The sequence below is a fragment of the Canis lupus genome, chromosome 2 (assembly GCF_003254725.2).
Source record: "Canis lupus dingo isolate Sandy chromosome 2, ASM325472v2, whole genome shotgun sequence".
NCBI lineage: Eukaryota > Metazoa > Chordata > Mammalia > Carnivora > Canidae > Canis > Canis lupus.
Genome location: NC_064244.1, coordinates 10,099,489 through 10,112,811, shown reverse-complemented (window position 1 = coordinate 10,112,811; position 13,323 = coordinate 10,099,489). Strand labels below are relative to the sequence as shown.

Sequence of the window (13,323 nt, the reverse complement as noted above, 5' to 3'; positions counted from 1 at the left end):
ATGTACTACATGTTAGAGCCATAGCCATGTGTTTATGGTATTGAGCTCTCCTGGTCTTGAGATACACTCTATTTTTTATGGCCTAACAGGAATAGCTCAGCACATGCGGGACAAGAGGCTGGAAAGCCTTGGCCTCTCACCCAGCAAGGAAACTCAGGGTCACTGCAGGCTCCCATGCTGCCTCGGATCAGCATTGGTTTAAGGCCAGATCTTACCCTCCTTCCACCTCTGGAGAAAGTATTGCTAACTACTGGGTGCAAAGGTTAGGTAGGAGGCGGGGAAGAAAAGGAAAAGCTGAGAGGTGGGAGAAGAGAAAAAAAGAGAAGATAAAGGGAAAAGGTAAATAAACCTGGTCATGGCAATTTCTACCATACCAGGCAGGTTTTGCTTTGAATGGATCTAATATCCAGGCACTTGAAAGCTTAACCATGCACTGGTCTGCATATTCGGGTCCAATGTAGGGGCAGAAAACTAATCTTTCACATTGGCCCCCACCGACAATCAGGGTATTCATTTGAACAGAAGGGAAAAAGAGAGAGGGCGAAAGAGACATGGTGGGGGGGGGGATATGAATGTAAAATGTGCCTTTTATTCCTGAGAGATCCAAGAATCAGGTCCTCTCCAGTCATTTCAGAGAGACAGAAAGCCAAACCCACTAAGTGGTGGCTTTAAAAATCTCTTAATGTTTGTTGTTTCTAACTTTTCACAGGAAAGAAGGAAGGCTATTGCCTAACCTTAGTGCAGTAGTCTCTCTTCTATACTGTTTTTCCTCTCTATTGCTCATCACTTATCACAAAAGTATTGTGTTATTCCCAGAGCTAACTTAAACTGATTTGAAAGAGGGCGAGTGCTAACAATGGAAATTATATTCCAACTTTGGTGCCCAACATATACTCGCCCAATAGTCCAGGCTCCAGGAGATCTGAGTTTGTTTGTCTGTCTGTTTGTTTGTTTTGATAGCTTGGGGAAGAGGGCAGGCAGTGACTCAGACAGTTTCCCTTCTGTTTCTCTCCCCTTCATTCTGAGCATCCTGACCAGAGAAGGCCCTTGCAGACCTGTGAGCAGTTTCTCTCTGCTAGATTGGTGATATTTTAGGGTCTAAGTCTATTGACTGCTAAGCCTCTTCCATCCAAAAGGGTCAAACACAGACATATTGATGGCACTTATTAGATGAATAACTGGATCTTACTGGAGAGCCTCTAGGCTGCCTGCCACTCTGTCTCCACCTCCTTCTGTCTTTGCTCTAGTCTCTCAAGTAAAGGATGATCCCAACAGCAGGAGCTAAAAAATAGGGATACCCTAGCATCCTAAGCACTTGGCCTGTTTCTCCTGTAGATGTTCTTTTCAGATTCCCCGGGGAGACACCCCCCCACCCCACCCACACACACAGCCGCTGGCTGCAGGCTCTCCTAATTCTTTTTCAAAATTTCTCTCCCTCCACCTCTCTGGCCTTAATGTCCCTTGCAAGGGGACAACCACTGCCCTTCCCCCAGTTAGACACCAGTCAGCCCTGCAGCCATGGCGGCAGCAGCAGAAGAATAGACAGCTCGCTGTGCCAAACAGCTCGGCTCTGGGCGCAGAAGTGGCGGGAGTCAAGTAGTGGTCCAGGAGAGGGCTGCCCCCGACCAGAGACACATTTATTCAACTGGGCAAAGGTTTTCCGAGAGCACCCACTATGGCAATTTCAGGTGCTGCTGTTAGGTCCTAGGAAGAGAAAAAAAAGAGGAATGGCGGTCAGCAGTGCAAGTAGGAGAGGAGCCCCGCATGGAAGCCACTGACTGGGGTTTAATTCCACACATTTTGGGGTCGCGTTTTTCCAAACAAACTGGAGTGATCTTTAGGGAAAGCCAAATGCATATGATGAAAACATCCTGTTTTTTGAGAAGCAGGAACAACCGAACCACAGCCACTGCCCACGAGTGCGTCACTCAGTCAGCAAAGGGGCTTGGGAGCCCAAGGCTTGAATTTGGTGCATTCGTGCAATTTGGAGCTTTTCGACTTAGTATTGATCCCTAAACTCAATTTTGAAAACAGCCTCCATCGCAGCAGTGTGGGTTGTGTTATCCCCAGTATTCGCAAGCCATCGATTGGACTAAAATAAAATGCATCCTACGCTCCTCAAAGAAGGAAGAGGCAGGGACAGTCACAAGAGGAATAGCAGAAAGTGCATAGTTAATATGGGTTGTACGCGAATCCGCGAAACAAGTGCTTTAAACCCAGGGGGATTTCACGTAATAGCTAATTTGGTGAGAAAGCGAGTGTGCGCAAGCGGAGGGCCATCTTAGAAGGCCAGAGGATGGGGAAAGATACAGGTTTTTCTGACCGGAATGAACATTTCCTTGTGATTTGCATTTGCTAATGTCCGAACCCTTAGCCCGGGCCACCTAACTCGCCACCTCCCTCCCCCCGCCCACGTAGGCTCAGGAAGAAATTCTCTTTCCCTCTGGCCGCCCTGCTTGAGCTCAAAGGCTGCAGAGAGGCGGTTGCTGCTTTTCCCCCGATCCACCGCCGGATCTTAACTCCTGGGAAGGCTGCGGGGCCAAGCCCGGGGAGGCGCTCTCCGTCTGCCCCTCTCCAGGCCTGCAGGATCCGGTGGGGTCCTCGCCCCAAAGTTAATGGAACGAACCCAACGCCTGCCTGGTTTTGCCCAAACCCTTCCTGGGTCGCAACTGGCTGGAGAGACAACTGGAGAAGATGGGAAAAGGAGAGAAGACTATCTTATCCTAAAGAAGAAATTCTATCTCTCTCTCTCTCTCTCTCTCTCTCTCTCACACACACACACCCAAAAGCCTTGCCTCTGATTTCTCCTGCCTTCTGAGTCCATTTCAGGTTAGAGAGAGAGAGAGATCGCGCGGAGAGAGAAAGGAAGAAAGAGAGGGGGAGAGAGGAGAGAGACAGCTTTCAAACAAAAGACGAGGAGGCGCAGGCCGGGGTCTGGAGCTCTCCTTCGGGGGGCTGCTCGGTCCGTAGCCCCTCCAGCCACCACCCCCCCATCCGGGGTGTTCGGGCGTTAGGAGGCTTGGCCAGGCGGGCCTGAGCGCGCGCTCCACGCGGCCGGAGACCTGGAGACAATGCCCAAGCACCAGTTCCACCCCAGCGCGGCCGCAGCGGGCGCCGGGCCGGCGGGCCTGTGGCCGGGGCTGGGGGGCCGGAGAGGGGCGCCCGGGCCCCGCTCCGCCTCCCCGCCGCCCTACCCGCCTGGGTCGTCCCGGCGCTCTCCGTGCTCCCCGTCCCACTTAGCAAGCTGCTCTTGGGGGCCCGCGAGTTCAAAACACGCCTTCTCATTAATTAAAGCCGGGAAGCCCTCGCCACTTTCTTCCCAGGCCGAGGCACCGTCTCCAGGGGTCGCCCGGGCCGCTCTCGGGCCGCGTCAGCTTCCGCGCTGGGCCTTGGAGGCCGAGCGGCCATTTACTGCCCTCTGATTGCGCCGAGGACCAGGTTAGCTCATAAAGCCTTTCACACTCAACAATGGGGATTTTCTCAACAATTAACAAGAAACAACATAATAAAGCCATTTACAAAGACCTTGCTATTTACTATAAATTAGGCACTCTTTAAGAGACCAGTGCGTAATTTCACACACTTTACAACTGGGGCTGCATTTTAAACACCCGGGAAAACAAGCTTGTTGCACTTTCCTGTGACCTATCTGTGGTGCACCTCTGTTTCCCCTCTTCTTCTGGGAGCAGCTTTGTTTGCATCGCTGCACTCCAACCTCTCCAACCCAGGGTGGTTTTCCAGGTCACTGTCTCACGCTTCCCGTTTCCAGGTCATCATTCCACTTTCAGAGGCACTGAGAGGTTCCAAGGACAGGAACCACGGCCGCCAAAGAAAGCAAGCCTTGCCCCATCACATTTAACCCCCTCTTTGGGAGTTCTGCAGGGGCCTCCCCTGACTCCCCCCGGCCGCAGGTCTTGGGCCACTTCCCAGAAGGCGTTCACAGCCATGCTGGCTGGCCCAGTGTGAAGCCTCATCTCTTTGCCACTTGCGTTCCACACATGCATTTTGGAGACCTTGGCCAGCCCCCCGCCCAAAGCAAAAAAAAAAAAAAAAAAAAAAAAGGCTGGGCCCCATTTGCCTGGGACAGAGAGATATAAGGCCTGGGCGAGAAGGTGAGAAATGGCTAGGCGGTGTGTGCGTGTGCCGGGGTGGGAGCTGACCTCAGAGCACACAAAAGGAACGCCAAGTGAGAGGAGGCGGTCTGGTCCCCGGGGACCGGCCGCGCGCCCTGTCGCCCCTGCTCCGCGTGGGCCCGTCCTTGAGGCCACTGGGACCTGAGGCTGCGTAGACAGGAGCTGAGGGCCGGGCCGGGCCGGGCGCACAGGGGTCCGGGCCCTTCCGCCCCGGGAGCCAGTAGGTGACAAATTCAGAGGAGAGCAAGATCTGGGCGGAGAAAAAAAGTCACAAAGAAATTTGTTTGCCACCATGCAAAATGGCGGCATTTAAACATCTTTCTGGTGCTGGTGGCCCAGGCCACAGAGCTAGGAGCTGCCCCGGGTCAGCACAGCGGTCACACTGCGGCACCTGGGTGGAGAGCGAGGGGCAAAGGGACCCCGGGACCCCCACGTCCCCCGGGCCGGCCCTGCGCCAGCTCGGCCGTCCCCGCCTTCCTCCCAGCCCGCCAGGCCGAGCCCCGCGCCGGCAGCCCCCGGACACTGACCCCTGTTTACAAACACAGCCCGGGGGCGGGGAGGGGCGGCCGGATCCCGGGCTGGCGGGGTGGGGGCCGGCCGCGAGCGGCCGAGGACGCCACCAGCAGAGAGGAGCGAGGAGTTGGTGCGAGAGAGCGGGCCCGGCAGCTGGAAAGGACTGAACGCCTTGTTTTTGAAACTGTCAATTCTCTCAACCCCTATTGTGAGGGCTTCATGCAAAACATCTCAGGCCTTTTAAAGTAGGAGCTTGTGAGGCCGCCACAGTTTGAAAAGGAGCGAGAGAAGAGCGGGGGCCTAGGGCATGGGCAAAGAATGATAGCTGGGCCCCCTCCTCCTTTTTTTTTTTTTTTTTTTTTTTGCAAAAGAGGGCCTGCCAAACAGGTAAAATGCAGCCCTCCCCCAACCTCCTGGATCTTCCCTACGTCCCTACCCCCCAGGCTAGTTTGCAAAAATGCCCTTTGGCCTAGGGAGCAAACCAAAACCAAAGCTAGTGTTAAAAATAGTTCTTTCTTCCAGGGAAGGGAAAAGTCCCAGGGAAGACCTGGGTGACCGGGTGGACTCCCTAAGGTGGATGCCCTGTTCCTCCTTGTCAATTTCCTGAGGTTAGTTGATGAGGAACCTTTAATTCCCCCACCCCCACCCCACCCCCACCCCCGCCACTTTGGCTCTTGGAAACTCCCTTTTCACATCCTTTAGCAGCAGGAAGTTATTTTCAAGGTGAAGCAAAACTCACATTTTCTATCTTTTGTAGATACTAATGCTTTATTATTATTATTATTTTTAACGTGAGGACTTTGTTTTTGCTTTTTACCATGGAGGATTTTTGTTTCTGTTTTTTCTGAAAGGGAAAAAAAATGCTTTTGAGGAATTAGTCTATATCTTTTCCTGCATTCAAACAAAACTATCATTCTCATATCAAGCAGAAACTTCCAATTCTTGTGACCGGAACTTTGAAAAATTTCTAGACCATTGAAAGTCACCCAAACACAGATAAGATAAAAATCCACACACCAGCCCATCTAGTTTGTGTTATTGCTGTTTAGTGGTGGCTCCTTGTTGTTGATTTTAAAATAAACAACCATTATTGAGATTACTGCACTGTAATCAAGTAAGCCAGTAGAAAAGAACACCCACTTTAAAAAGTAAATAGTTGAAAAAGAGCAAGCTGTATTTTCTAAGAAGGCAGATAACCTGACTATGGAAGACAGCGTACATACATCTTTTTAAAAAAATAATTAAATCTTCATTTCAGAGTCTTATCAGGAAACTATTTTTATAGGAGACCAAAAATAAGCTTGTTTACCCAAAAAAGTCAGAGAAGGAGCCCTTTCCTGCATTTTGTGAGTGTTGAGCTTTAGACACAGGACTAAGTGACCCTGGAACCATGTAGTGCCTTTAAGAAAAAAATGCCATCACCTGAAAACAGTTAAATGTAAAAATGCAATCTATCAATGGAGGTAACTTTGTTTTTCCCTCAATAAGGCTTAACTTTTTGAACAAATGGGACATTTATAGCATCTTAGAAAACCTAGATGTTGTCATTAATCATAAAACAACCAAAATGAAATAAACTGAACTGGGAATGATTCCCACAACAGAATGGGAAAACAGCTAAGGGACTACCAGAAATGGAAAGAATACCTTTTATTTGTAAGTTACTGAATACTATTTGGTACACTCTTCTAACAGAAGCCCCAACTCAGATTTTGCTGTGGTTGGCTGGCTTGTTGTAGTACTGTGGGGTGAAATTTGTGTTGACTATTTAATTTCTTTCCTTTTGATGGTATCACTCTGGAATGCCTCGGCCTCCATGCTGCTCATTCTCCAGCTCCTATAAACTGAAACTATTGATTCTCTGAGGGCTAGAGACCAAGTGTCAAAGCTGGAAGCCGATATTTTATGTCAGAAATTCCATAGGGTATATTTGTTTTAAATCGTGCTTATTCCATCTAGCAGTCTTCCCACACCCAAGATCTGTAGGCTTCAAATATATTCTCAATTTATAATATAGGAACAATGATTCCATAGCCAGCAAGAGAAGTGCTGGTCTAAATGAGGAGTGGTCATCATACTTTGAACTCTCTTGACTTAACAGTAATTAAAGAATAGAAATTACAGATTTCCCGTGTGTGCATGTCACCCTTTTTAACAGATTGATTTTTGCAGGACAAATCACTGCACCCAAATTCTGTATGACCTTCCAAAGAGGAAAGAACTCAGACTGAGAAGCCAATTGTTCAGCTTTCTGGGGGCTTTAACTGCAACTTGTACTGGTCTTTGGAATTATATACAAACAGGAATTCAAGGATAACATCCCTCAATTTTTGTTTTGACCATATCTAGCATCCCAATAAAAAAGGATCCAGTGAACCTACATCTGGCAACATTCAAGAAAGAAAGGAAGGGAGACAGTTCAAAGCATCTGTTTACTCCATCCAAATGTATTTGGATGCAGGTATTCTGAGCCTCTGTCCTTTACAGTAAGAGTAAAACCACAGAGCATATACAGCAATTAGAGCTGAGACCATCCAGATCTATCTGAAACATTTAGAGACAAAAGAAAAAATTTCAAATGGAGTAGGACTTAGATGGTTAAGGGAAGGGGAAAAAAAAAAAAAAAAAGACTGAATTTCCATGAGAAATACTGACTAAATTCACACGGTAAACATCTCCTTGATGTTTTGTTTTGTATTCTGATTTATGGTCATTAGATGCAACTTCTTAGGTTTAAGATGGCAAAGATCTGAGCTACATAACTAATTGGACAGACTAAGGGAAGTATATCAAAAATTATTAGATTTAACTTTCATTAAAAATAGCAATTGATCTTTGCTTCACTTTCTTAAACCTGAAACTTTTGCACTTGATTTGTAACAAGTTTGTACAGTTTTGTTGTTATTTAGAAAGGAATCCAGTGTTCTGCACAGAACCTGACTGGCCTCATCACATGGCATTACAACAAAACACTACACCCAATAAATGCATTTCTTTCAGGCAAAAACATTACAAATGAAAATGTCAACAAAACCATTCATTCCTGTTAACCGTTCTTCAATCTGGAATAAGTAGAAATGTATGGAACCAGGAATTTTAAACAGTGTTTTTAATTGAAAATAAAGCTAAAGCATGCTTTTCAACAGTGCAAATTTCCATAATTTTGATTTACTGCTTCCATCATCACAACATAGTACACCAGCATGGCCCTTACCAAGGGCTAGACCCTAGCCATTTGCATGTTGAACTACTTTGATTTTAAGTGCAAATATAGATAGTCACCTCTGATTGTCACTTGCAGTAGAAACTCTCCTGCTTTATTCACAGGATGGTCTGAAAACAGAAGTTTAGAGAGATGCAGAAAAAGTAAAAGGTAATAAAATCCAAGTGCCTGAGTTCTGGTACCAAAGAGCCCTGAAAGAACTTATTTTTTCATATGGGGTATTCTTACAACTCTGACCCATTTTACTTCTCTTGGTTGTATTTACTGCTTTGTCACTATGTCAGACCATAAAATATCCTGCTATTAAGAGAACTCTTTTAATTGTTTTGCAAGTTTGAGGAGTCAAACTTGAGGAGTCAGACCACAAGGTAAGGTAAGCAGGACAATAGTGAGAAAGAGTCACCTTATTTAAAACCTTTGGGTGAGAACACAAAAAGGACTTTTCCAATTGCTAGGAGTGACTGTAAAACTAAAATCACACCCTTTACCAAAAAAAAAAAAAAAAAAAAAAAGAAAGAAAGAAAGAAAAGAAAGAAAGAAAGAAAGAAAAGAAATCTCATATTTATTTTACTCAGTATATATGAGGCAGCTGTTATCAGCATTCAAGCAGGACTCCCCAATCTTTCCACTCAAAAAAAAAAAAAGAAAAGAAGGAAGGAAAGAAAGAAGAAAGGAAGGAAGAAGGAAGGAAAATGAAGTGCAACTACTCTTGGAAAAGGAATGAGGGGAGAAAAAGGAAAAGGTATCCCACAAACAAGAGCTCCAGAAAAGAACATTTGGGCTCGCAGAAACTTCTTTCTACCTCACTGTGTAACCATGTAACCTAACAAACTTTCACTGAATTAACAGTTACACTTTCAGGTCTGAAATCTAGTGCATAAACTTAATGGCTCATTGTAATATTTATTATTCAACCTTTTGACATTTATTTGTAGCAGTTGAATTGAGGTACCGGGTGCATTATTAGCATTGAAACAGTAAAGTGTTCCAGCTCTACCTTAATAACTGAGTTTTACTTGAGTCTTTAGCCTGAAGTAGTCTGTGGAATGTAAACCAACCCCTCTCCCACCCCGCCCCCACCCTACTCCAAAAAAAAAAAAAAAAAAAAAAAAAAAAAACACCAGCCCCGCAATGGGAAAAAAGTAATCCGATTTCTGTCTTCAAAATGCGATAAACCAGGGCTCCGAGAGGGGTGTAACACATTAATGGACTCGTACAAACCATCCTGTGCAGTTTACAACAAAAGGAAGGTAATAGGGTTCAAGAAAATATCTTCCAAAAACACTTTTATGAATTAAATTTCCTGAATTTGTGACTAGGTGGAAGAGGTATTGCAGAACCGCCCAGCTGCCATTTCCATATAGGATGGGCCTTGTGAGGAGGTTGGGAATCCTTAGTGGTGTTTAAGGAATACGCCGGCCACAAATCCCCATCCTTCCCAATAATGAGTGATGGTGGACAAGGAAAATTTGCCATGAAATTAAATGGCCTTTTCACTGCTGATGCTACATTGCTGGCTACCTTTTTGCGTCTGTTTATAACTGTAAAATCATCCAGTGTTCCTTCATGTGTCTCAGTTTTACCTGTAGGACGAGGACTTCTAGCTGATTTCAAATTTGGTTTGACTGGAGGTGTCTGAAGTACAGGTCGCTTTCCCAGTACTAGTGTCCGGTAATTCTTTCTCACCCTGGCACCAAATTTATATTCCCCATCCTCAGGTTTTGGAGAACCTAAAGTGCATGAAAGGCCCTGACTCTGAGCCAGTGGATTTAAGGAAGGAGTTTCTTTTTCAGGGCATGCAAAACCTTCTTCCTTGGCTGTAGTTAACAAGGCGTCCTCCTCTTTACTTTCAATCACACTGTAAAACTCACCCTTTGTATCATTGCACTCACACTTAAGCTTATTTGTAATAAGGTCAGGTTCATATTCTTCATTAGCACTACTGTCTTCTACTTTGATTTTAATATTGTGCAGAAATGGCAAGGTTTTGTCTCCTGTCTTAGTGCAGGGATTCTCAGCTCTGGTGGCTGCTGCTGCTCCTGCTGCTGCATCCACCTCGGAGTCAGTTTGTGAAGAGGACAAATCCGTAGCAAATTCAGCACAATGAGGGATTTTGGAATCTTTTTCAGAATTTGCTGCTGCTCCTGAAGAATCATTATTTAAGAACCTAGCGGCTATTGTGTTGTTATCTGCACAGTGTGTAGTAGGAGTTGCTTGTAGGCATTTCCTAGCCTCTCGGAGTATTCTTTGTTGTGGAAATGCATTGTTTGTCTTTGGGCTAGGTGAAGAGGCCCCCTCCGCCAGGCAGTTAATTGTCAGGTCAGTTCTCTTTACAGTACTGGAAATTTCAGAGTGTGGGAATGTAATCTCAGATACCCTATCGTTCCTTATCTCTGCGAAACAACTCCCCAGGCTGGCCGGGCAGTACACCGGAGACGCTTTGGGGGCCCAGCCCGGCAGATTCCACTCCTCCGGCGACTCCGCTTTGACACTACTCTTGAGGTCGGGAAGTCTGCCGGCATCCTCGAAAGCAGCGGGTTTGGTTGCAGCGGCGGCGGAGGCCAGATGGTACAAGAAGTTGGCCTGAGCCTGCACACTGGGAGGCTTGCAGAAGCTGGTGCGTCTGAAACGGATGCTCTGCACTGACACTTGGCTGGAGCCGGAGCTGGAGTCCGACTCCGTGGATGAGTCCTCCTCCTCCGAGCTGACTTCGCTGGAATCCGAGGCCCCACTGCCCCCCTCCTCCTCCTCCTCCTCCTCCTCTTCCTCCTCCTCCTCCTCCTCTTCTCCCTCCTCCTCCTCTTCCTCCGAGGACACAGAGTTGCTGGAGCTGGACAGACTGGAGCCAAAATCTGAGTCGTTGGCTGCATGGTCCGAGTAGGAGCTGGACTCCGAGTCGCTGCTACAACTCTCGGGAAAGCCGCCGAGATGGGGATGAGGCCGGTGGTGATGTGGGGGGGGGGTGGTTCGGCTGCGGCTGCTGGGCCCGGTGGTGATGGTGGTGGTGGTGGTGGTGGTGGTGGTGGTGGTGGTGGGGAGGCGCGCAGAAGCCGTTGACCAGATGAAACCTCTCCAGGCAAGTGGCCCCGGCGGCCGCCGCCGCCGCCGCTGCCGCCGCCGCCGCCGCCGCCTTGGCTTTGTAGGACCTGGGCAGCAGCAGCAGGCGGCGGGCGCCGGCGTGGGGCGCGAGCAGGCAGTCCTTGGCGCCCCCGCGCTTGCGCTTGCACCGGTAGGTCAGGCTCACCGGACCGCCCGCGCCCGCCGCCGCCTTGGGCTGGGGCCCGGCCGCCGACGCCTGGTAGTAGGCGGCGGCGGCGGCGGCGGCGGCGGCGGCAGCGGCGGCGGCGGCGGCGGCGGCCGGATGCTTGCTGCACAGCAGGCTCCGAAAATAAGCGGGGTCCGAGTGGAAAGCAACGTAGTTTCCCTGGAGCGGGGCAGTTTCATAGTTTAGAGGGGGTTTGCAAGGCGAGCGCACGATTTCCGGGTAGTGCGAGCCCGGGTATTTGCTAAAAATCTGAGGTAGATGGGCGGCGGGGCGTGCGGCGGCGGCGCCCGGGCGCGGGGACTGCGCGCTGATTGGCAGGGGCCGCGCGGCTCCGCTCAGGCCCCGCCAAAGTTGGTGCTTGTCCTTCCAAAAACCCGGGCGGGGGCTGGCGGCGGCGGCGGCGGCGCGCTCTGGCGGCGGCGCCTTTGTGGCCAGGGCCCGGCCGACTCTCCTGCGCTTGGTCTTGAGGACGCGCTCGGTTTTGCAGGAGGTGTACAGCGCTTCCACGTCTTCCCGAGAGATGAGCGTGCATTTGGCGGCGTGGAAGGCGATGCTGTTGATTGCCTTGAGTTTCCGCAACTCCTCCAGATCGCAGTGGTGCTTTTTCACTTTCAAATGATCCATGCGCTTGTGCACGGTCGTCCTCGGGATGTTTTTCAGCAGATCCGTGAAGACTTGGGAGAGGGCAAACATTTGCTTTCCTTTAATGATGAGGTAGCCGAGCCTCACGCCATCCACCTCTTCAAAACCTGACTTCAGGTCTCCCATCTCGGGCACTAAATGATCCCCACCATTTGCAGTAAATATATACGTGACGCATACATACACATGTATGTATGTTAATCCTCCACCAGATGCTGCATGTGTCTCAAGGCATCCTGCTAATAAAATAACAAAGACTGTTATTCCCGGCGAAGGGAGTGCCAAACTCTAGGCGAAATTATTGGAAAAAAAAAACAAAAAACAAAAAACAAAAAACAACATGAAATTACACTGACTTGATTCTTGCTTTTTTTTTTGGTTTTCGTATTTTTTTAAAAAGAGGGAAAAAACCATCCGGTTTCTGATCTGCGAGTGTGTTGGTCTAAGTCCCCGATGCAGATCAGTACCTGGGCCCCTCTATTCCTTCCTTCTCCATTGGAGCACTATGATAATGGAATGTGAAGGGAGAAAGAGAAAAGAAATGCAGCTGCTATTCCCGCCGCTGCTTTAGCTACAAATAAAATGACAGAGTGAAGTGAGCTCGTCCGGAGACACCTTCATCAATTAATTCCCCTAAAGCCAGCGCTGATTGGACACTCCTGACAGGTGATGCAATAAAAATTGATATTCCACCCCTTCCCCCCAAAATCTCCCACTAATTAGCATACCCTTATACTGCCACCTCCCCTCCCAAAGTAAATAATACAGTCGGTATATAAATCTTTCCATTAAACTATCGGAGCTCAGAAACAGCCTGACTCACAGACTTCATCTGAACCAGTGTGTGTACGCTTTAAAAAAAAAAAAAAAGAAAAAAAAAAAAAGAAAAAAAAACCTGTATATTCGCCTTTAAAGGAATATTGCCTATTTTTCCCTTTATTTGCATTTTACCGCTGCAGCTATTATCATTTCAAAGAAAAGCATTTTAAAAACATTATCAAGCCTAAATAGACATACCCCACCCCCTTTTTCCTTTGGAAAATGGAGCTTAAGCGAAAATGTGCAGAATAGCTTGGTATTTCCCTTATGGGAGTGGAGAAGGAGACCGGCTGGGAGCTCCAAAGTTAAACCCGCGCAAGTGAACCACCCCAGTACAGACTTACGTTTTGAATTTCTCTCGATTTTCCTTTTTTTTTTTTTTTTTTTTTCCTGAAATGCCTTTTACAACCAGAAACAAAGTTATTTGACCAAGGAAGCAGTTCAAAGCTCCAGCTCCGAAACACTGTAACAATTCAACTGGATTTTGGTTCTCTGCTGGGGGGTGGGGTGGGGAGGAGGTAGTTTCACGTCAGACCCATAACAAAGCATAGATAAGCCAGAAATGTGTACACTTTTCACAATTAACCAGGCTGGATTGGAGGCGGGATCGTCCTAGAGTCCCCAGCACAGTCTTTGCCAGGGTCCTGTTCACGACAGGTCAGAATTCCAGGGAGAAGATTGTTTCTGCAGCAAAGAAAAGAAAATGTAAAACGCCCAAGGTGCTTCCA

General features: G+C 48.0%; 1 protein-coding gene across 1 annotated transcript; it reads right to left on the bottom strand.

The window, feature by feature from the left end:
• Positions 1 to 8,991: 8,991 nt before the first annotated feature.
• SKIDA1 (SKI/DACH domain containing 1) lies at positions 8,992 to 12,420 on the bottom strand. Its single transcript, XM_035713567.2, is given in 2 exon segments — positions 8,992 to 10,830; positions 10,832 to 12,420. Coding segments are annotated over 2 exon segments (2,745 nt in total). The 5' UTR covers positions 11,903 to 12,420; the 3' UTR covers positions 8,992 to 9,156.
• Positions 12,421 to 13,323: the final 903 nt, after the last annotated feature.